The 20,923-nt window shown below is 49.8% G+C and overlaps 1 protein-coding gene across 3 annotated transcripts; it reads right to left on the reverse strand.

Moving 5' to 3' along the window:
* Positions 1-341: 341 nt before the first annotated feature.
* Positions 342-8,564, reverse strand: LOC100147733 (uncharacterized). 3 transcript variants are annotated; one of them, XM_008657493.3, is made up of 16 exons: positions 8,341-8,564; positions 6,962-7,109; positions 6,678-6,859; positions 6,505-6,582; positions 6,357-6,411; positions 6,135-6,277; positions 5,760-6,034; positions 5,296-5,354; positions 4,441-4,681; positions 4,220-4,370; positions 3,893-4,102; positions 1,896-3,395; positions 1,724-1,792; positions 1,267-1,485; positions 1,013-1,105; positions 342-914 (listed from the first exon to the last, which is right to left on the reverse strand). In XM_008657493.3, exons 3-16 carry the CDS (start codon positions 6,762-6,764, stop codon positions 606-608), a joined length of 3,489 nt encoding a protein of 1,162 aa, XP_008655715.1. In that variant the 5' UTR covers positions 6,765-6,859; positions 6,962-7,109; positions 8,341-8,564; the 3' UTR covers positions 342-605. The 3 variants fall into 3 exon arrangements, with proteins under 3 accessions (XP_008655715.1, XP_008655716.1, NP_001288586.1); XM_008657494.2 differs by having other exon boundaries at positions 6,678-6,782; positions 8,341-8,492; NM_001301657.1 differs by having other exon boundaries at positions 366-914; positions 6,678-6,782; positions 6,860-7,109; positions 8,341-8,475.
* Positions 8,565-20,923: the final 12,359 nt, after the last annotated feature.

Raw genomic sequence — 20,923 nt, forward strand, 5'->3', positions numbered from 1 at the left:
GGATGTACATGGCACATAGAGACCCTCTTGGGAGACAATTATGTTGGGTTGGAACTTGGAAGCAGTATAATGGTTGGTTACTGCCGTCTTTTCCTTTCGTAGCAAGTGCAAAGCGATCTTGGTTCTCCGCTGATTAGACAAAGCGATGCCATCTGACAAAATAGTCTGATGAAGGTTAAGGGACGAAGGTTGTAATAATTCAAACCACGTTAAATCATTTATCCTGAATAACAGTTAGAAATTATTTTACCTTCCACCGAGACCTTTTCCCCCTAACAAATACTAAACATTTCGTGGACATTTGCATGGCACTCACGTTGAACGGATCTAGCAGCAGCATATAAAAAGGATAAGATATGTTCCGCTTCTTGAGTAATAGCCATATTATTAAACAAAGTTACAAGTATACAAATTACGTACAACTCAAGCAGTTAAATACACGTGTACAACATCTAACGCCAAATTGAAATCAAATCGCATTATGGAAACACCAGATAATAACACGTGATGGAGAGATTAGAGCCGTCCTACTCGCGGACCCTGCAGCAGCTGTGCCAGCACTGACCGTCAATTGGAAGCCGATGTCAGATCCAGGAATGGCCTTGTCATGACGGGAGAGGGCAGCCGAGCTCCTTCGCTGCGGCACTGAGGAAGGCGAGCGTCAGCCCAGTGGCGCGGCGGCTGTGGGCTTCCCACTCTATGCACCTCTCGACGTCCGCTTGCCAGTTGATGATGCCTGCGGCCAGGCACCGGTAGGACGGGCTCTGGATGCCGTTCCGCTGCTGTTCCCCTTGGATTGTCTTGTTGGGGTTCACGGATCCGTTGCTCAGGATGTCGCGGAGGACAGACATGCTGAGTGCGCGCACGTGTGCACTTGGGTGAGAAAGGCAGCGGATGGTGGTTGATAGACGGCACTGCAGATCACAATATTCAGTTAACCTGCTGAGTTACGAAGGATGCATGGGTGGCGTTTGAATGAGTGAGAACGAAGGCAGATGAAGACGGGGCATGCCTTCAGCAGATTTGAAAGACCATCTGCAACTGATAAACCTGAATCTCCCCATTCGATGATAAGATGGACAGCCCGAGCGGTCACTTCCAGAAGCTGCATGTATCCACCAGACAAACGACAGTCAGCAGATAAAGAGTGCATGGAAATGGTAACTTGATCGTGTTTAATGACAGCAGAGCACAATGGAACAGAACAGAGAATTTTGTTGGAAGAATTCTCCTGTTACGAAATCTGACGAATGGAAGAAATGTCACCTCAAGCTGTGGCAAAGTACAAGCTTCACCATCGACGAGCATTCCATCGGTAGCACGAAGTAGAAGGTCGGAGGCACTAGCGAGTATCACCAACGCTTCAGGGCTGTCATGGTTCCTCATAAGCTCAGCTATAAGCTTCACTATACGCTGGTTGACTCTCCACATCTTCTGACCTTGTTCGTCATCTCTAGCAATCCAAGGCTGCAAGTCCTTCTCGGCCTGCGAAAAAAAAAATAAGCGTCAAGAAATATGACTAGGAAACAGGTCCATATTCCACCTAGGCATTGTAGTTAAAATGTGTTTTGAAATAGATGTCAGAAACCAAAAAAAAACAGAGAATGTTCGTTTTGAAATAGATTAATCAGAAAAAGAAAATTGAATTTGTTTTGAAATAAATCGAACAAACTTTAAACCAAATTTAGTTTTGACCAAACGTGCAATATAGCAATATCTTGACCTGGAGAACGATAGCAGCTGATGCCTTGGTTGGTGAGGCTGAAACGACATCACAAAGTGCATCAACAACCTACACATGAGAAACAAGGATGGTCATTTAGCCATAAGAATGCTAACAACAATATTGATGACTTCATACCGCCACTCGGGCTTATAAGAACACATAAACATACCTTCCTCCATCCTTGGTGAGCTGATGTACTTTCTGCAGACATCTGCATTTCAGGAGAAGCTATGAGCTTCTGCCAGAGCAATGAGACAACAGAGAAGCACAGCTCTTGTTTCTCTGATAATACAGATCTTAGAAGAGTTTGTGAACCTCGGTAACCCCCATTCCGATCCATGGTAAGGAAGTTTGCCAAATCAGATGCTTCCACCTGTAAGCTTGCAATGGATTTCCCAGATGTACTTGCAACATCGCCATTCAGTAGGACCTCTTCTGCACATTTCAAGAGTGGTCTTGAGAAACCGTTTTTCTTGTGTGATGTTGAACCATTCTTGTTTTCCAACTTGACACTATCCAATGAGCTGGTATTGCTTTCCTCACGGTGATGTTGATTATCCCTCTTTACTGGTGTAAGGGTCAGGTGAGCTTCAAGAGGCTCAGCTTTGTTCACAATGGAGGAAACTGTTTTACCATGCAAGTCAATCAAATGGTAGAGAGATGATGCCCTGGTCGAAATCTCAGCATCCCACTTGCATCTCATTAGTGCAGAGAGTGCATTAAGGCATGGCCTGGACCGACGAAATAACTCAGAAACATGAGCAGCAACCATAGCTGCTGCAACTATTTCATTTGAGCTATAGCTCCATGAGGTACCAACTGATGATGGCTTCAGGGAGAAAACGGCTTCCAAGATGCCAAGAATTCTGCGAGTATGAAGAATTGCTGAGCTGATGCTGTTGTGTAGCTCATTATTCATCCCATTGTTTTTTCCAGATATGATAATCTTCATGGAATCCTTTAAATTTGAATGTGATCCATTCTTAGTAATGAAAGGGAACAGCTGGAGCTCACAAGATAAGGCACAAACTGCAGCTAGAACATATGAATCAAACGTAGCAACAGGGCCTTGTCTCTTCTTACATCTGCTTCTTCCATTTGTTAATCTTGAATGCTCAGTGGCTTCCTCGTGGGAATGGTTATCACTACCAGTTGGTCTTTTGCTACCCCCTGGCAAAGCTTGATGACTGACACAAACAGTTAACACCACAAATAGCAACCGGGAGGCAAGGTCCATTGAGGCACAGGATTCAACAAAGAGTGAATGTATCATTGTGTGAAGTTCAGCAACAGCAAGGTTCTTAGATTGACTTCTTGGCTTTCTGGATTGCTCTGATGTTTCAGAAGGAAAAGTTCTCCTAAGTATAGCTTCAACCGTTGCCACAAATATCCTCATAAGGCATGCTTCAGATGGACTGCCACGAGGTAGATACTCAAATACTTTTAATAATGGTAAGTACAGGCTCCATGACAGTGTAGGTGGCTGAAGCGGGGCAGCTACAACAATTTCAGGCAAATCAACTGCTGATGAACTTAGCGGTAGCAAACCATAGGCAGCTTCCCAGATGGTACATATTCTCCACTCAACATCAGGGCCATGAGCACACAACAAAGAAGCAATGCCTTGTGCAGTGGCATCGATAGTGGCCTCAGATGCAGGAACTTCCAACTTCCGGTAGTTAAGGTTCAGACAGAAAAATGATCAATGCAAAAAGAAGTCAACAATAAATTAGAAGGAAGCTAATTTCCTACTTTGGGTTGTTATAACAGCAAACTTGCTGAATATTGTAAAGAGTTATACCAAAGAATATATGGTCCAAAGAACACCCTAGATAAAAAAAACCTTTTTAAGGAACTGAGGTAGCAATGTAGCTGTAGCATACTACATTGGCACATATAAATGTGAAAATTCTTCGTTCCATATACATACAGATTAAGTGTAGACATTATATCAAATCACGCCAATGTTTCAGCTGATCAAATACTCTAAATAGTCATACTAAGGTGTCTTCTGCCCTTAACTTAGTTTTACAGTGATAGAAACTGGCTAAAAATGTTGACTAGAGGAAGATGTTCTTTCACTAGACAACAGTTTTAGTGTCTACATTATCATCGTATCCACAGCATCTTTAGAAAGCTTTTAAAATGTTTTTGAGAAAAATATACCTGCTTCTTATATGATGATACATAGCCACCTAGTGGTTCATGATGTACTTCAACTCCTTCGGCATGTCTCAGTGGTGGAAAAAGCAGCGTTGGTTGGGAAAGTATTCGGAAAAGCAAAGCAGCAGCTGTATCAGCAGCAATGCCAGCTCTCATTGACATTGCAGTTCCAATCGCACGCAAGAAATGCAGATGCATCCAATTTTTTGGAAGCTACAAAAAATAAAGTGCCACAGTTAACAAAAAGTTGAACCAAAGATGTGGTTAGACAATTTTGTATCATAGGCAACTTGACAATTTTGCAAGGATAATCTGTGAAGTATGGCATACCCGCATGCCAGAAGCATAATCTTCGGCTGCTCTAAGTAGCTCAACTAGTTGTACTGCTGCATCAAGTGCATCTGGAGCCCATGATGGTGGTGCTTCCAGAAGACCAAAAAGCAACCTCTGTGTAGCACTTGGTGTAGCAATTGCATAGTATCTGAAAGGAAAAGATCCCACTAAAAAAATATCTTGAAGTGGATTAAGCATAGCAGTGAACTGGAGCTTACCTATGGAACAACCGAGCATATGGTTCAAGAGGGGGCAGGCCAGCCACCAAATGCTCGTCCAAGGGTGTTGTTGGTGGAGGTAGCAGAAGCGCAGGAACAGCTGCTGCTGTTAAATTTGCTGTCTCATAACGAGCTACCTCCTCATCACAGACACTTAATATAACTCCAGCTCCATTGGCAACAGCCCATCTGGGGGTGGAAGGCATAAGCTGTGGGTGCTTCCCAGATCCTCGGCTGCAAGCTAATCACACAGGGATATGTTAGAACTTTTTTCCATACACAACAAACATTATCAAGTACTACCTACATCCCAAAATAATAGCTACTTCTGGGTTTGTCCTAAGTCAAACTAACTTGGACGAAGTTTATAGAAAAATGGTTAAAATATAAAGCATCAAATAACTGGATGGTGAAAATCATTTCATAACTGGCCTAATTATACTAATTTGGTGTCCTAAATATCAATATTTTCTCCTATAATTTGGTCAAAACTAACATAGTTTAACTTAGGACAAAACTAACATACTAATGATTTAGAACAAACTATATTAAGGGATGAAAAAATATATGAGAAAACAGTCCTCCAAACTCCAGGCTCAAGAGTAGGTAAAGAATGCATACATAAGGAAGCCCCCCACCCTGGTCCCACACACACCGCCAACAAAAAAGAAAAAAAAACTGCCTGCAATGTACCCATGCATTAGATGAAGATCTCATAATAGTTTATCCCTGTGGGGTTTTAAAATAGAACAGTTCCGCTGCAGAAATTGAGAATCCAAATTCGTAGCTACATATAGGAAAATGGGATTTTTATTTTTACTATTATGCACAAAGATGGTGGTTGATTTTACCGACCAGTAGTTGGAGGCTTCAACTCTCCACCAGCAGCATATTTTCCCATTACACCGCCACACCTGATATATGCGAAATAAAAAATAAAGTGCTTAGCCTCTTACAAAGTAGAAAGTGTATTCGAGCAAACAATTAACATTGAGCAGCAAACAAGCTGAAAAGCATCTCACAGCAGAGAACAAACAATTATTGTGTATCCGCATCACATCAGTACATCACAGTAACCGGTTATTTTTTAACTATGTATCCTCATACTATTCCTAGCGGCATGCTTGAAATCAGTATTGCAGACATGATTGCAGTATGGACTGGATAATGAATCCCTTCCCTTACTCTTGTGTTATCATGGCTAGCTGTTTATTGAATTCCTTGTATACATTGTCCATGATATACTCATTGTTCATAAAAAACATAAGCTGGAGTTTTTAAAAAAACATAAAAGATCAAATACAACTAATATTACTTACCATCGAAAATAGTCACTTCGAATGCCCAAAGGTGCGGCTAGCAATATGTCAGTGATCCACGGGGTTAGTGGCCTCAATGGCTTCCAGTCAGATTCATTTCCTGGAGAATTATTAGATCTCTTATCTGTGGAATCACTAGATGTTGCCTGATCAGATGTGCTGCTACATTCAGCTTCAGTATGTTGGCGCTCAACTTTGAATATTGGCCTATTGTAGTGAGTTAAGACCCTAAGAATTTCTCCACAGGCCAAGGCCCACTGCTCTGAGTACTCTTGCTGTGGTCAAAATTGTTAATGAGCAACAGTATAGAATAGCGAATCTCAAAGTCGACACAAAGAGAACAACTAAAACTGACCACGATACTAATGGCCTCACCTCAGAATTATGGCTGAATAAAGAGATGAAGGAACTGAATGGGGGACCATGTCTATCATAGCACAGCGTCCCATCTATGATGCGTGAAAGAATTGGATGTGCAACTGCATGACCATGCTCCGGATGATGAAGAACAAAAGTTGCTGTACAATGCAATTAAAAATGATATGTTAGATTCTTTCTTGAGTTTCCTGACAATTGTCCATAAGGAGTTTGTATTACCCAATACTTCATCTACCAAGCGATTTTCTTTTGATGGATAGGAACTTTGAATGAGCTGCACAGAAAAAGAAAAAGGGGTAAATAAGGTAAACACATCTGGCATACATTTTGCCACAACAAAGCAAAACTGTTGTAGGTGATGAGGTACCTGAGCTATGTCTTCAGGGAATTGATCGGTGTCAGCTGTAAACTGGCCAAAGTACTCGACATATGCCAAAATTTGTGCCTTCAAACAAGAATGGCCAAAAGTGTTTGTGAACTACATCAAGTATCATGAAAATTATAGCATAGACAACAAAACTCAATAAGCAAGAAAGACACCTGCTTCTGCTCCGCATCGAGGGGTGGAGGCCAGTACAATGATGTGAACTGGAGCCCATCAATCCACTTCACATTTGAATCTGACATGCTTGGTAGCTCAAGAGCCTGCCCAAGAAACTAGAAAGGCTCTCAAAGGGAAAGAAACAAATTACACACAGCGATCCAATAACCAATAAGAGCACCTGTAATCAACAACTTGTTGAAGTTGACAATCAGTTCATCCATCTATGCCACCAAAGCCCTACTCTTAGTAAGACATTCACATTTGAATCTGACATACTTGCCTCGAAACCAAGAAACTTTCAGTAGGACACAAGTTCTCCTAAGTGTACAGTTAACTTCTTCAATCAACCCCCACAGAGGGGGGGTCTGCATCCCCAACGTGAATGAGTATCATATCAACCAAACTCAAACATAGTTGCTTGAAAACCTCTGCATTAAAAAAATATGTCATAAGAAGAATAGGGGCAATTGAGTAATACTGAGAAGTGAGGATTAGTATTTAAGAACGAAGAAACTAAACAGCAAATACAGTAACTAACAAAAGAAATGAAAAGTAGCTAAAAAAAGTGTGCAATCTGCTAATAGACCTTTCAGAAAAAGTAAACAATAAATGCATGATCAAATAAAAGTATTACCAAAATAGGGGACGAGAACCTTTCACTTATCTTTTTAAGGCAGTAATTTTCACTTAACAACAAATATAGGCATTAATTTTTTAAGGCAGTACTTGTCTGATATTTCAGCGCCAGAATCCAAAATGGACACTTAAAACTAGTAAACTACATTCCTGGATCACATAAATGAAGAATCAATTTGGTAAAAGAGCATGTTGAAATAATCAAGGTGACGGGTTTTTTCAAAACCGTCGGAAAAGGGGAAGGCGGTTTGGGAATCAGCTATTTACCCTTTTAGAAAGTTCATACAGGTTCAGCAATTTCGAGGACTCAACTTATCACCTAATTTCCTGTAGTAATGAACAATTCGTAGGGATGGGATGGCTGAAATGGAAGTTCAAGGTAAGATCTTTCTATTTTGGATCAATAATCTTGTATGCTCAACTTGTGTGTTTGTAGTACAAGTTAAGGTCAGTAAATGTCTGCTACAGTTCCTCGTTAGAAAAAAATACAATCAGACAAACAATATAACCAAAGCAGACATGTTAAATTAAAGGACTAACAGCCTTTACTACACACAATTCCAAGTGATTATGCCCACCCCTATATAACTTCTCCACAACCGTAGGTACGCGTACGTATCCTCCACAGTTTTTTGGGGACATAATTCTGTGACACCGCCGTAAATGGCGAGGCCCAGCCCAAATCCACACTATTTGCAATCAAGGAGCTAAGACGGTAGTAGCCGAAACTAAAAACCCACAGAGATTTTTAGTCAAGTGCATCCCCGACCCATCGATCCGTCGAGGCTAGCCAAAACAGTCAATTAAATCAGCTCAACCCCGCCGCCAAAGTTTAAACTCTTCGTCGTTCAATCCTCCGCGTCTCCAGTAAATCTATCACCAGAACCTGCTCCTAAAAATACCTACGAATCCAGCCGAGCAGTTGGCGCCAGTAGCCGCGAACAGACAGCCGTAAATCATCAACGGGCGAAACCCGCACAGAAAAAACGAGATCCGCACAGGGGAAAAAATCAGGAGCGCTACCTCGACGGAACGCGCTCTAATTCGAGGCTCTCCACGGGCAGCCGGCGGCGTCGGCGCGCAGATTTCGGAGCGGGCGGTGGGCGAAGCGGAGGGGAAGAGAGAGAAATGGCGAGGAGCGAGGAGAGGCGAGAAAAAGATTTTTTCCGCGATGCAGGGCGTGGTGGTGGTGCGGCCGCGTTATTTCACCCGCGCGCTACAGGTGGAGGCCCCACGCGGATGGCTGCAGTCACCGACAGGTGGACGCGGGCTATGCACGGGCCCACGCGTCGGCGAGCGGCCGCGGGTGCGGGGGAGGGAGATACCTGTTCGGTGGGCTGGGGTTGTGGGCTGGGGTGGGGAGATCGCCTCCTGGCGCTGCTGACATGGCCTTGATATTTTCGGAGGGGGCGGGCATGGCATGGGTGCATGACCCTCTCCATGCCATGCGTCCACCATCCGCATGCCGCACTCAAAATGTGATTTGCACCTCAGTTTGAGAGTTTAGTATGTTTTAATAGCCCGTGTCCGGTGCTGCTTTTTTCGGTGCTTCAATTGAACACCGATCCTTGTCAAAAACAAAGTCAGCACTGACGGCGACGGGTGTTTTTGGACTTGTGATTTGGTGGACGCGCGCATAGATAGTTTAGTGATTTTCGTAACAGATACTATCCGACTATTATATTAGTAGGTGATGTCAGTGCGTTGCAACGGAAATATATAATAATACGATAATTTATATATAAAATATGTGTTATACCGTTATAGAAAAGGTTTCATAATATATTTGTGATCCTAGTCGTACATAAATCTTGTTATTTTAATCTAGTCATTTCACCACTACATTGCAATCATCAGTATCATGCAGACTTTGATATATGTCACGGTCTCATCATTGAACAACACGTCTCATACCTACCGTAAGAAGTTCCTTCTACATTGGCAGTCATCAAGCACGCACCACCATACGCGCTTGTTTAAACAAAAAAGGCAAGTATGTGTTTGCGAAGAGAATTAAGGCAAGACGGCATAAAAGCTACTCCGACGGTGGCAAGGATGATAAGCTGGTCATTGTTGTCGGTCCTACTATGCGTCACCTCCGGTGCCGAGATGATGCCATAGTTCTTTATACAGTAGTCGTCGAACGCACGCGACATGGCGAGTACCAATTACTCTTCATTGAGCTGTCAGACGAAGTGCACCCCGGGCTCATCAGCAAGGTAGTACACATAGTCGTTGCACCATCGGATGCGCTACTCCTCTACATACATCATGTTCGAGAACACTTACAACGTCAGCAACGGTCGTCGTCCCAGTGCACAAGTGTCGGGGACCATAATTAGGGGTACCCTCAAGACGCCTAATTCTCAGCTGGTAACCCCCATCAGCATAAAGCTGCAGAGGCCTGATGGGTACGATTAAGTCAGGGATCAGTCCATGCGAGTGACTCGATCACGCTTCACCCGAGCCTAGCCTCGGACTCGGGCAGCCGACCTCGAGGGACTTCCGTCTCGCCCGAGGCCCCCCTTTTTACGGCGGACACATCTCCGGCTCGCCCGAGGCCTTGGCTTCGCTAAGAAGCAACCCAGACTAAATCGTCGCACCGACTGACCGAGTTGCAGGGGCATTTAATGCAAAGGTGGCCTGACACCCCTATCCTGACGCGCGCCCCCCGGCAGAGCCGAAGTGACCGCCGTCACTCCGCTGCTCCACTGACCGGTCTGACAGAAGGACAGCGTCGCCTGCGCCACTCCGACTGCAGTACCACTCGATAGAGTGAGTCTGACAGGCAGTCAGGCCTCGCCAGGGGCGCCATAGAGAACTCCGCTCCGCCCGACCCCAGGGCTCGGACTCGGGCTAAGACCCGGAAGACGGCGAACTCCGCTCCGCCCGACCCCAGGGCTCGGACTCGGGCTAAGACCCGGAAGACGGCGAACTCCGCTCCGCCCGACCCCAGGGCTCGGACTCGGGCTAAGACCCGGAAGACGGCGAACTCCGCTCCGCCCGACCCCAGGGCTCGGACTCGGGCTAAGACCCGGAAGACGGCGAACTCCGCTCCGCCCGACCCCAGGGCTCGGACTCGGGCTCGGCCTCGGAAGACGACGAACTCCGCCTCGCCCGACCCCAGGGCTCGGACTCCGCCCTGGCCTCTGCCGAACGACTTCCGCCTCGCCCGACCCAGGGGCTCGGACTCGGCCTCGGCAACGGAAGACAGATTCGACCCCAGCTTCGGAGGAGCCCCCACGTCGCCCGGCCTCGGGCGCGGGCCCGCCACGTCAACAGGGAGCGCCATCACCACTCTACCCCGAGCCGACTCGGGCCGCAGAGAACAAGACCGGCGTCCCATCTGACCAGCTCCGCCAGATAGGCAATGATGGCGCCTCCCAAGCTCCATGACGGCGGCGGCTCTCAGCTCTCTTACGGAAGCAGGTGGACGTCAGCAAGGACTCGACCGCTCCGACAGCTGTCCTTCCGCCAAGCTCCGTTGCTCCTCCGACAGCCACGACATCACGCCAGCAGGGTGCCAAGATCTCTCCGGCTGCCACATTGGCATGTACTTAGGGCGCTAGCTCTCCCTCCGCTAGACGCGTAGCACTCTGCTACACCCCCATTTGTACACCTGGATCCTCTCCTTACGACTATAAAAGGAAGGACCAGGGCCTTCTTAGAGAGGGTTGGCCGCGCGGGACCGAGGACGGGACAGGCGCTCTCTTGGGGCCGCTCGCTTCCCTCACCCGCGTGGACGCTTGTAACCCCCCTACTGCAAGCGCACCCGACCTGGGCGCGGGACGAACACGAAGGCCGCGGGACTTCCACCTCTCTCACGCCCGTCTCCGGCCACCTCGCCTCTCCCCCCTTCGCGCTCGCCCACGCGCTCGACCCATCTGGGCTGGGGCACGCAGCACACTCACTCGTCGGCTTAGGGACCCCCCCGGTCTCGAAACGCCGACAGTTGGCGCGCCAGGTAGGGGCCTGCTGCGTGCTGACGAACAGCTTCCCGTCAAGCTCCAGATGGGTAGTCTCCAGCAACCTCTCCGGCCCGGGACGGTGCTCCGTTTCGGGAGTCTTGAGTTCATGTCCTTCGACGGCAGCTACGACATGATACTCCTTCCACCGCCGTGCGACAACGACAATGGCGGCCGACAACCCGCCCGCCGGCAGCGGAATCGACGACATCTTCCCCGCGTGGTGGAAGAACAACCTTCGAGCTCGCTCCGTCCTCTCCCCCGCCGACAGAGGAGGAGGCGGGGCAACCAAGGCCAAGCGGGAGGCCGCGCTCCGTCGGCCGTCGAGCGAATCGACGCCCCCGACGCCCCGACGAAAGGCACGCCAGACGTCGACCTCGCGTTCGAGACGAAGGCAAGCGCCGTCCCCCCGCGACACGCCGATCCCGAGCGAGAAGACGACGCCAGCGCGCTCGCGGAGAGCTTGCAGGACGTCGCCCTTGTACCTGAGATGACGGCGCAACCAGTCCCCGATGTGACTACGTCGCTCCGCGTCGACCAAAAGGTACTGACTAACTCCCATCTTACTTCATTTCGACTCGGCCTCAACCCGCCTAGCAACCTTGCTTTGGCGGGCGCTCTCATTGAGGCGAGTGCAACCCCACTGGGGTTTCGTATGCGGTCACCTTGGGACCGGTTGACGGACGTCTCAACCTCCGGGCCCTCTGGGTCCGAGGAAGACGACGATCCCAGCATCTGTTGGGATTTCTCTGGACTTGGCAACCCCAGTGCCATGCGGGACTTCATGACCGCATGTAACTACTGCCTCTCCAACTGTTCCGACGGTAGCCGCAGCCTCGACGACGAGGGCTGCGGCCCAAGCCGCGAATGTTTCCACATCGAGCTAGGGGATCCCTCCGAAGGCAACCATCTCGGCATGCCGGAGGACGGTGATCTTCCTAGGCCGGCGCCTCGCGTCGACATCCCGCGGGAGCTAGATGTGGTCCCCGTTCCGGCGGGGGGTTACGACCCACAACTCGAGCAAGTCCGCGGAGCGCAGGCCAGGCTCGACGAGGGAACAGGAGCGCTTGAGCCGATCCGTCAGGACGTCGGACGGGTATGGGCGGGCCAACCCCCGGCCGGAGAAATACGTCACCTGCCCCAAGGTCTCCAGCACCGCGTCGCCAACGATGTCAGGGTCAGGCCGCCGCCCGCATCCAGCGGGGTTGGTCTGAACCTGGCAGCCGCAGCGATGCTCCTCCGCGCGATGCCGGAGCCATCAACTACCGAGGGTCGGTGGATCTAGGGAGAGCTCAAGAATCTCCTGGGAGGCGCTGCGGCCCGACGGGCCGAGAGCACTGCCTCCCGAAGGCAGGGATACCCCTCAGAACCGCATGTCGCGACTTCCCGATTCATGCGGGAAGCCTCGGTCTACACCGGGCGCACGCGCAACACCGCGCCTGCGGCCCCGGGCCACCTCGGCGACGAGCACCATCGACGCGACCGTCGGGCCCACCTCGACGAAAGGGTGCGCCGAGGCTACCACCCCAGGCGTGGGGGGCGCTACGACAGCGGGGAGGATCGGAGTCCCTCGCCCGAACCACCCGGTCCGCAGGCCTTCAGTCGGGCCATCCGACGGGCGCCGTTCCCGACCCGGTTCCGACCCCCGACTACTATCACGAAGTACTCGGGGGAAACGAGACCGGAACTGTGGCTCGCGGACTACCGCCTGGCCTGCCAACTGGGCGGAACGGACGACTCGACCTCCCCGTCTGCTTCGGAACACCCTCCAACTTCCGAAGGGAGACCTTGACGTTCGAGGTGGTCGGGTTCCGAGGAACCTACCACGCGGTACTGGGAAGGCCATGCTACGCGAAGTTCATGGCCGTCCCCAACTACACCTACCTGAAGCTGAAGATGCCAGGCCCCAACAGGGTCATCACCGTCGGCCCCACGTACAAACACGCATTCGAATGCGACGTGGAGTGCGTGGAGTACGCCGAGGCCCTCGCCGAGTCCGAGGCCCTCATCGCCGACCTGGAGAACCTCTCCAAAGAGGTGCCAGATGTGAAGCGTCATGCCGGCAACTTCGAGCCAGCGGAGACGGTTAAGGCCGTCCCGCTCGACCCCAGTGGCGACGCCTCCAAGCAGATCCGGATCGGTTCCGGGCTCGACCCCAAATAGGAAGCAGTGCTCGTCGACTTTCTCCGCGCAAACGCCGACGTCTTTGCGTGGAGTCCCTCGGACATGCCCGGCATACCGAGGGATGTCGCCGAGCACTCGCTGGATATTCGGGCCGGAGCCCGACCCGTCAGACAGCCTCTGCACCGATTCGACGAGGAGAAGCGCAGAGTGATTGGCGAAGAGATCCACAAGCTCATGGCAGCAGGGTTCATCAAAGAGGTATTCCATCCCGAATGGCTTGCCAACCCTGTGCTTGTGAGGAAGAAAGGGGGGAAATGGCGGATGTGTGTAGACTACACTGGTCTCAACAAAGCATGTCCGAAGGTTCCCTACCCTCTGCCTCGCATCGATCAGATCGTGGATTCCACTGCTGGGTGCGAAACCCTGTCCTTCCTCGATGCCTACTCAGGGTATCACCAAATCTAGATGAAAGAGTCTGACCAGCTCGAGACTTCTTTCATCACGCCGTTCGGCATGTACTGCTATGTCACCATGCCGTTCGGTTTGAGGAATGCGGGCGCGACGTACCAGCGGTGCACGAACCATGTGTTCGGCGAACACATCGGTCGCACAGTCGAGGCCTACGTCGATGACATCGTAGTCAAGACAAGGAAGGCTTCCGACCTCCTCTCCGACCTTGAAGTGACATTCCGATGTCTCAAGGCGAAAGGAGTCAAGCTCAATCCTGAGAAGTGTGTCCTCGGGGTGCCCCGAGGCATGCTCCTGGGGTTCATCGTCTCCGAGCGTGGCATCGAAGCCAACCCGGAGAAGATCACAGCCATCACCAGCATGGGACCCATCAAGGACTTAAAAGGCGTACAGAGGGTCATGGGATGTCTTGCGGCCCTGAGCCGCTTCATCTCACGCCTCGGCGAAAGAGGTCTGCCTCTGTACCGCCTCTTAAGGAAGGCCGAGTGTTTCGCTTGGACCCCTGAGGCTGAGGAAGCCCTCGGAAACCTGAAGGCGCTCCTTACGAAGGCGCCTGTCTTGGTGCCCCAGCTGATGGAGAAGCCCTCTTGGTCTACGTCGCCGCAACCACTCAGGTGGTTAGCGCCGCGATTGTGGTCGAGAGGCAAGAGGAAGGGCATGCGTTGCCCGTTCAGAGGCCAGTCTACTTCGTCAGCGAAGTACTGTCCGAGACCAAGATCCGCTACCCACAAGTTCAGAAGCTGCTGTATGCTGTGATTCTGACAAGGCGGAAGTTACGACACTACTTCGAGTCTCATCCGGTAACTGTGGTGTCATCCTTCCCCCTGGGGGAGATCATCCAGTGCCGAGAGGCATCGGGCAGGATCGCAAAGTGGGCGGTGGAAATTATGGGCGAAACAATCTCGTTCGCCCCTCGGAAGGCCATCAAGTCCCAGGTGTTGGCGGACTTCGTGGCCGAATGGGTCGACACCCAGCTGCCGATAGCTCCGATCCAACCGGAGCTCTGGACCATGTTTTTCGACGGGTCGCTGATGAAGACGGGAGCCGGCGCGGGCCTGCTCTTCATCTCGCCCCTCGGGAAGCACCTACGCTACGTGTTACGCCTCCATTTCCCGGCGTCCAACAATGTGGCCGAGTACGAGGCTCTGGTCAACGGGTTGCGGATCGCCATCGAGCTAGGGGTCAGACGCCTCGATGCCCGCGGTGACTCACAACTCGTCATCGACCAAGTCATGAAGAACTCCCACTGCCGCGACCCGAAGATGGAGGCCTACTGCGATGAGGTTCGGCGCCTGGAAGACAAGTTCTTCGGGCTCGAGCTCAACCACATCGCTCGGCGCTACAACGAGACTGCAGACGAGCTGGCTAAAATAGCCTCGGGGCGAACGACGGTCCCCCCGGACGTCTTCTCCCGGGATCTGCATCAACCCTCTGTCAAGATCGACGACGCTCCCGAGCCCGAGGCACCCTCGGCACAGCCCGAGGCACCCTCGGCACAGCCCGAGGTACCCTCGGCACAGCCCGAGGCACCCTCGGCGCAGCCCGAGGTACCCTCGGCCCCCGAGGGCGAGGCACTGGACGTCGAGGAGGGGCAGAGCGGGGCCACGCCTGATCAAGATTGGCAGGCCCCGTACCTGCAATATCTCCGCCGAGGAGAGCTACCCCTCGACCAAGCCGAGGCTCGGCGGGTAGCGCGACGCGCCAAGTCGTTCGTCTTGCTGGGCGATGAGGAGGAGCTCTACCACCACAGCCCCTCAGGCGTCCTCCAGCGATGCATCTCCATCGCCGAAGGTCAGGAACTCCTGCAAGAAATACACTCGGGGGCTCGCGGCCATCATGCAGCACCCCGAGCCCTTGTCGGGAATGCTTTCCGGCAAGGCTTCTACTGGCCAACGGCGGTGGCTGACGCCGCTAGAATTGTCCGCACCTGCGAAGGGTGCCAATTCTATGCGAAGCAGACCCACCTGCCCGCTCAGGCTCTGCAGACGATACCCGTCACCTGGCCCTTCGCTGTGTGGGGTCTGGACCTTGTCGGTCCCATGCAGAAGGCGCCCGGGGGCTACACGCACCTGCTGGTCGCCATCGATAAATTCTCCAAGTGGATCGAGGTCCGACCCCTGAACAGCATCAGGTCCGAGCAGGCGGTGGCATTCTTCACCAACATCATCCATCGCTTCGGGGTCCCAAACTCCATCATCACCGACAACGGTACCCAGTTCACCGGCAAAAAATTCTTGGATTTTTGCAAAGACCACCACATCCGGGTGGACTGGGCTGTCGTGGCTCATCTGATAGTCGCCTAGAGGGGGGGTGAATAGGGCGAAGCTGAAATTTACAAATATAAACACAACTACAAGCCGGGTTAGCGTTAGAAATATAAACGAGTCCGAGAGAGAGGGTGCAAAACAAATCCCAAGCGAATAAGCAAGTGAGACACGGAGATTTGTTTTACCAAGGTTCGGTTCTTGCAAACCTACTCCCCGTTGAGGAGGCCACAAAGGCCGGGTCTCTTTCAACCCTTCCCTCTCTCAAACGGTCCCTCGGACCGAGTGAGCTTCTCTTCTCAAATCAAAGCCGGGAACAAAACTTCCCCGCAAGGGCCACCACACAATTGGTGCCTCTTGCCTTGATTACAATGGAGTTGTGATCTCAAGAACAAGTGAGAAAGAAAAGAAGCAATCCAAGCGCAAGAGCTCAAATGAACACGGCAAATCACTCTCACTAGTCACTAGGGCTTTGTGTGGAATTGGAGAGGATTTGATCTCTTTAGTGTGTCTAGAATTGAATGTTAGAGCTCTTGTAGTAGTTGAGAAGTGGAAAACTTGGATGCAATGAATGGTGGGGTGGTTGGGGTATTTATAGCCCCAACCACCAAAAGTGGCCGTTGGGAGGCTGTCTGTTCGATGGCGCACCGGACAGTCTGGTGCACACCGGACAGTCCGGTGCCCCTGCCACGTCATCACTGCCATTGGATTCTGACCGTTGGAGCTTCTGACTTGTGGGCCCGCCTGGGTGTCCGGTGCACACCGGACAGGTACTGTTCGCTGTCCGGTGTGCCAGCATGGGCGTTTCTGACTCCTGTGCGCGCAGAGCGCGCATTAAATGCGCGGCAGAGAGCCGTTGGCGCGGAGAAGACCGTTGCTCCGGAGGCGCACCGGACAGTCCGGTGCACACCGGACAGTCCGGTGAATTTTAGCGGACGAGCCGTTGGCGTCTCCCGAAGCTGGCGAGTTCCCGAGGCCGATCTCCCTTGGCGCACCGGACACTGTCCGGTGTACACCGGACAGTCCGGTGAATTATAGCGCGAGTGCCTCTGGAAATTCCCGAAGGTGGAGAGTTTAAGGCTGAGTCCCCTGGTGCACCGGACATGTCCGGTGGCACACCGGACATGTCCGGTGGCACACCGGACAGTCCGGTGCGCCAGACCAGGGGTGCCTTCGGTTGCCCCTTTGCTCCTTTGTTGAATCCAAAACTTGGTCTTTTTATTGGCTGAGTGTGAACCTTTTACACCTGTATAATCTATACACTTGGGCAAACTAGTTAGTCCAAAGATTTGTGTTGGGCAATTCAATCACCAAAATTAATTAGGACTAGGTGTAAGCCTAATTCCCTTTCAATCTCCCCCTTTTTGGTGATTGATGCCAACACAAACCAAAGCAAATATAGAAGTGCATAATTGAACTAGTTTGCATAATGTAAGTGTAAAGGTTGCTTGGAATTTAGCCAATATAACTACTTACAAGATATGCATGGAATGTTTCTTTCTTATGTTACATTTGGACCACGTTTGCACCACGAGTTTTGTTTTTGCAAATTCTTTTGTAAATCCTTTTCAAAGTTCTTTTGCAAATAGTCAAAGGTACATTAATAAGATTTGCAAAGCATTCTCAAGATTTGAAATTTTCTCCCCCTGTTTCAAATGCTTTTCTTTTGACTTAACAAAACTCCCCCTAAAAGAGATCCACCTCTTAGTGTTCAAGAGGGTTTTGATATACCATTCTTGAAATACTACTTTCTCCCCCTTTTGAACACAATAGGATACCAATTGATAAATACTTTTGGAAAGCACTAAGTTTTTGAATTTGGTGGTGGTGCGGTCCTTTTGCTTTGGGCTCATTTCTCCCCCTTTTTGGCATGAATCGCCAAAAACGGAATCATTAGAGCCCTCGAAGTAATTTCTTCCCCTTTGGTCATAAGTAAATGAGTTAAGATTATACCAAAGACGAAATCCGGTCCTTTTGCTTTGGGCTTTTACTTTCTCCCCCAAAGACAAGGTCCTTTTCTTGGAGCGATGGCGAAGGATGAGTTACGGAGTGGAAGCCTTTGTCTTCGCCGAAGACTCCAAATCCCTTTCAATATACCTGTGACTTGGTTTGAAATAGACTTGAAAACACATTAGTCATAGCATATAAAAGAGATATGATCAAAGGTATTCAAATGAGCTATGTGTGCAAGCTAGCAAAAGAAATTTCTAGAATCAAGAATATTGAGCTCATGCCTAAGTCTGGTAAAGGATTGTTCATCAAGAGGCTTGGTAAAGATATCGGCTAATTGATCTTTAGTGTTAATGTAAGAAATCTCGATATCTCCCTTTTGTTGGTGATCCCTAAGAAAATGATACCGAATGGCTATGTGCTTAGTGCGGCTATGCTCGACGGGATTGTCGGCCATCTTGATTGCACTCTCATTATCACATAGCAAAGGGACTTTGGTTAATTTGTAACCGTAGTCCCGCAGGGTTTGCCTCATCCAAAGCAATTGCGCGCAACAATGACCTGCGGCAATGTACTCGGCTTCGGCGGTAGAAAGAGCGACCGAATTTTGCTTCTTTGAAGCCCAAGACACCAAGGATCTTCCCAAGAACTGACAAGTCCCCGATGTGCTCTTCCTATTAATTTTGCACCCCGCCCAATCGGCATCCGAATAACCAATCAAATCAAACGTGGATCCCCGAGGGTACCAAAGCCCAAACTTAGGTGTGTAAGCCAAATATCTCAAGATTCGTTTTACGGCCGTAAGGTGGGATTCCTTAGGGTCGGATTGGAATCTTGCACACATGCAAACGGAAAGCATAATGTCCGGTCGAGATGCACATAAATAAAGCAATGAACCAATCATCGACCGGTATACCTTTTGATCCACGGACTTACCTCCCGTGTCGAGGTCGAGATGCCCATTAGTTCCCATGGGTGTCTTGATGGGTTTGGCATCCTTCATCCCAAACTTGATTAGAATGTCTTGAGTGTACTTCGTTTGGCTAATGAAGGTGCCCTCTTGGAGTTGCTTGACTTGGAATCCTAGAAAATACTTCAACTCCCCCATCATCGACATCTCGAATTTCTGTGTCATGATCCTACTAAACTCTTCACATGTAGACTCGTTAGTAGACCCAAATATAATATCATCAACATAAATTTGGCATACAAACAAGTCATTTTCAAGAGTTTTAGTAAAGAGTGTAGGATCGGCCTTGCCGACTTTGAAGCCATTAGCAATAAGGAAATCTCTTAGGCATTCATACCATGCTCTTGGGGCTTGCTTGAGCCCATAAAGCGCCTTAGAGAGCCTATAAACATGGTTAGGATACTCACTGTCTTCAAAGCCGGGAGGTTGCTCAACATAGACCTCTTCCTTGATTGGTCCATTGAGGAAGGCACTTTTCACGTCCATTTGATAAAGCTTAAAGCCATGGTAAGTAGCATAGGCTAATAATATGCGAATTGACTCAAGCCTAGCTACGGGTGCATAGGTTTCACCGAAATCCAAGCCTTCGACTTGGGAGTATCCTTTGGCCACAAGTCGAGCTTTGTTCCTTGTCACCACACCATGCTCATCTTGCTTGTTGCGGAAGACCCATTTGGTTCCTACAACATTTTGGTTAGGACGTGGAACTAAATGCCATACCTCATTTCTAGTGAAGTTGTTGAGCTCCTCTTGCATCGCCACCACCCAATCCGAATCTTGAAGTGCTTCCTCTACCCTGTGTGGCTCAACAGAGGAAACAAAAGAGTAATGTTCACAAAAATGAGCAACACGTGATCTAGTGGTTACCCCCTTATGAATATCGCCGAGGATGGTGTCGACGGGGTGATCTCGTTGGATTGCTTGGTGGACTCTTGGGTGTGGCGGCCTTGGTTCTTCCTCATCCTCCTTTTCTTGATCAATTGCATCTCCCCCTTGATCATTGCCATCATCTTGAGGTGGCTCATCTTCTTGATTTTGCCCTTCATCAACATGAGCTTCATCCTCATTTTGAGTTGGTGGAGATGCTTGCATGGAGGAGGACGGTTGATCTTGTGCACTTGGGGGCTTTTCGGATTGCCTAGGACACACATCCCCAATGGACATGTTCCTTAGCGCGATGCACGGAGCCTCTTCATTACCTATTTCATCAAGATCAACTTGCTCTACTTGAGAGCCGTTAGTTTCATCAAACACAACGTCACATGAGACTTCAACTAGTCCAGTGGACTTGTTAAAGACCCTATATGCCCTTGTGTTTGAGTCATAACCAAGTAAAAAGCCTTCTACAGTTTTAGGAGCAAATTTAGATTTTCTACCTCTTTTAACAAGAATAAAGCATTTGCTACCAAAAACTCTAAAGTATGAAATGTTGGGCTTTTTACCGGTTAGGAGTTCATAGGATGTCTTCTTGAGGATTCGGTGAAGATATAACCGATTGATGGCGTAGCAGGCGGTGTTGACCGCTTTGGCCCAAAACCGGTCCGGTGTCTTGTACTCATCAAGCATGGTTCTTGCCATGTCCAAAAGAGTTCGATTCTTCCTCTCCACTACACCATTTTGTTGAGGTGTGTAGGGAGAAGAGAACTCATGCTTGATGCCCTCCTCCTCAAGGAAGCCTTCAATTTGAGAGTTCTTGAACTCCGTCCCATTGTCGCTTCTTATTTTCTTGATCCTTAAGCCGAACTCATTTTGAGCCCGTCTCAAGAATCCCCTTTAAAGTCTCTTGGGTTTGAGATTTTTCCTGTAAAAAGAATACCCAAGTGAAGCGAGAATGATCATCCACTATTACAAGACAATACTTACTC

The sequence above is a fragment of the Zea mays genome, chromosome 8, assembly GCF_902167145.1.
Source record: "Zea mays cultivar B73 chromosome 8, Zm-B73-REFERENCE-NAM-5.0, whole genome shotgun sequence".
Taxonomy (NCBI): domain Eukaryota; kingdom Viridiplantae; phylum Streptophyta; class Magnoliopsida; order Poales; family Poaceae; genus Zea; species Zea mays.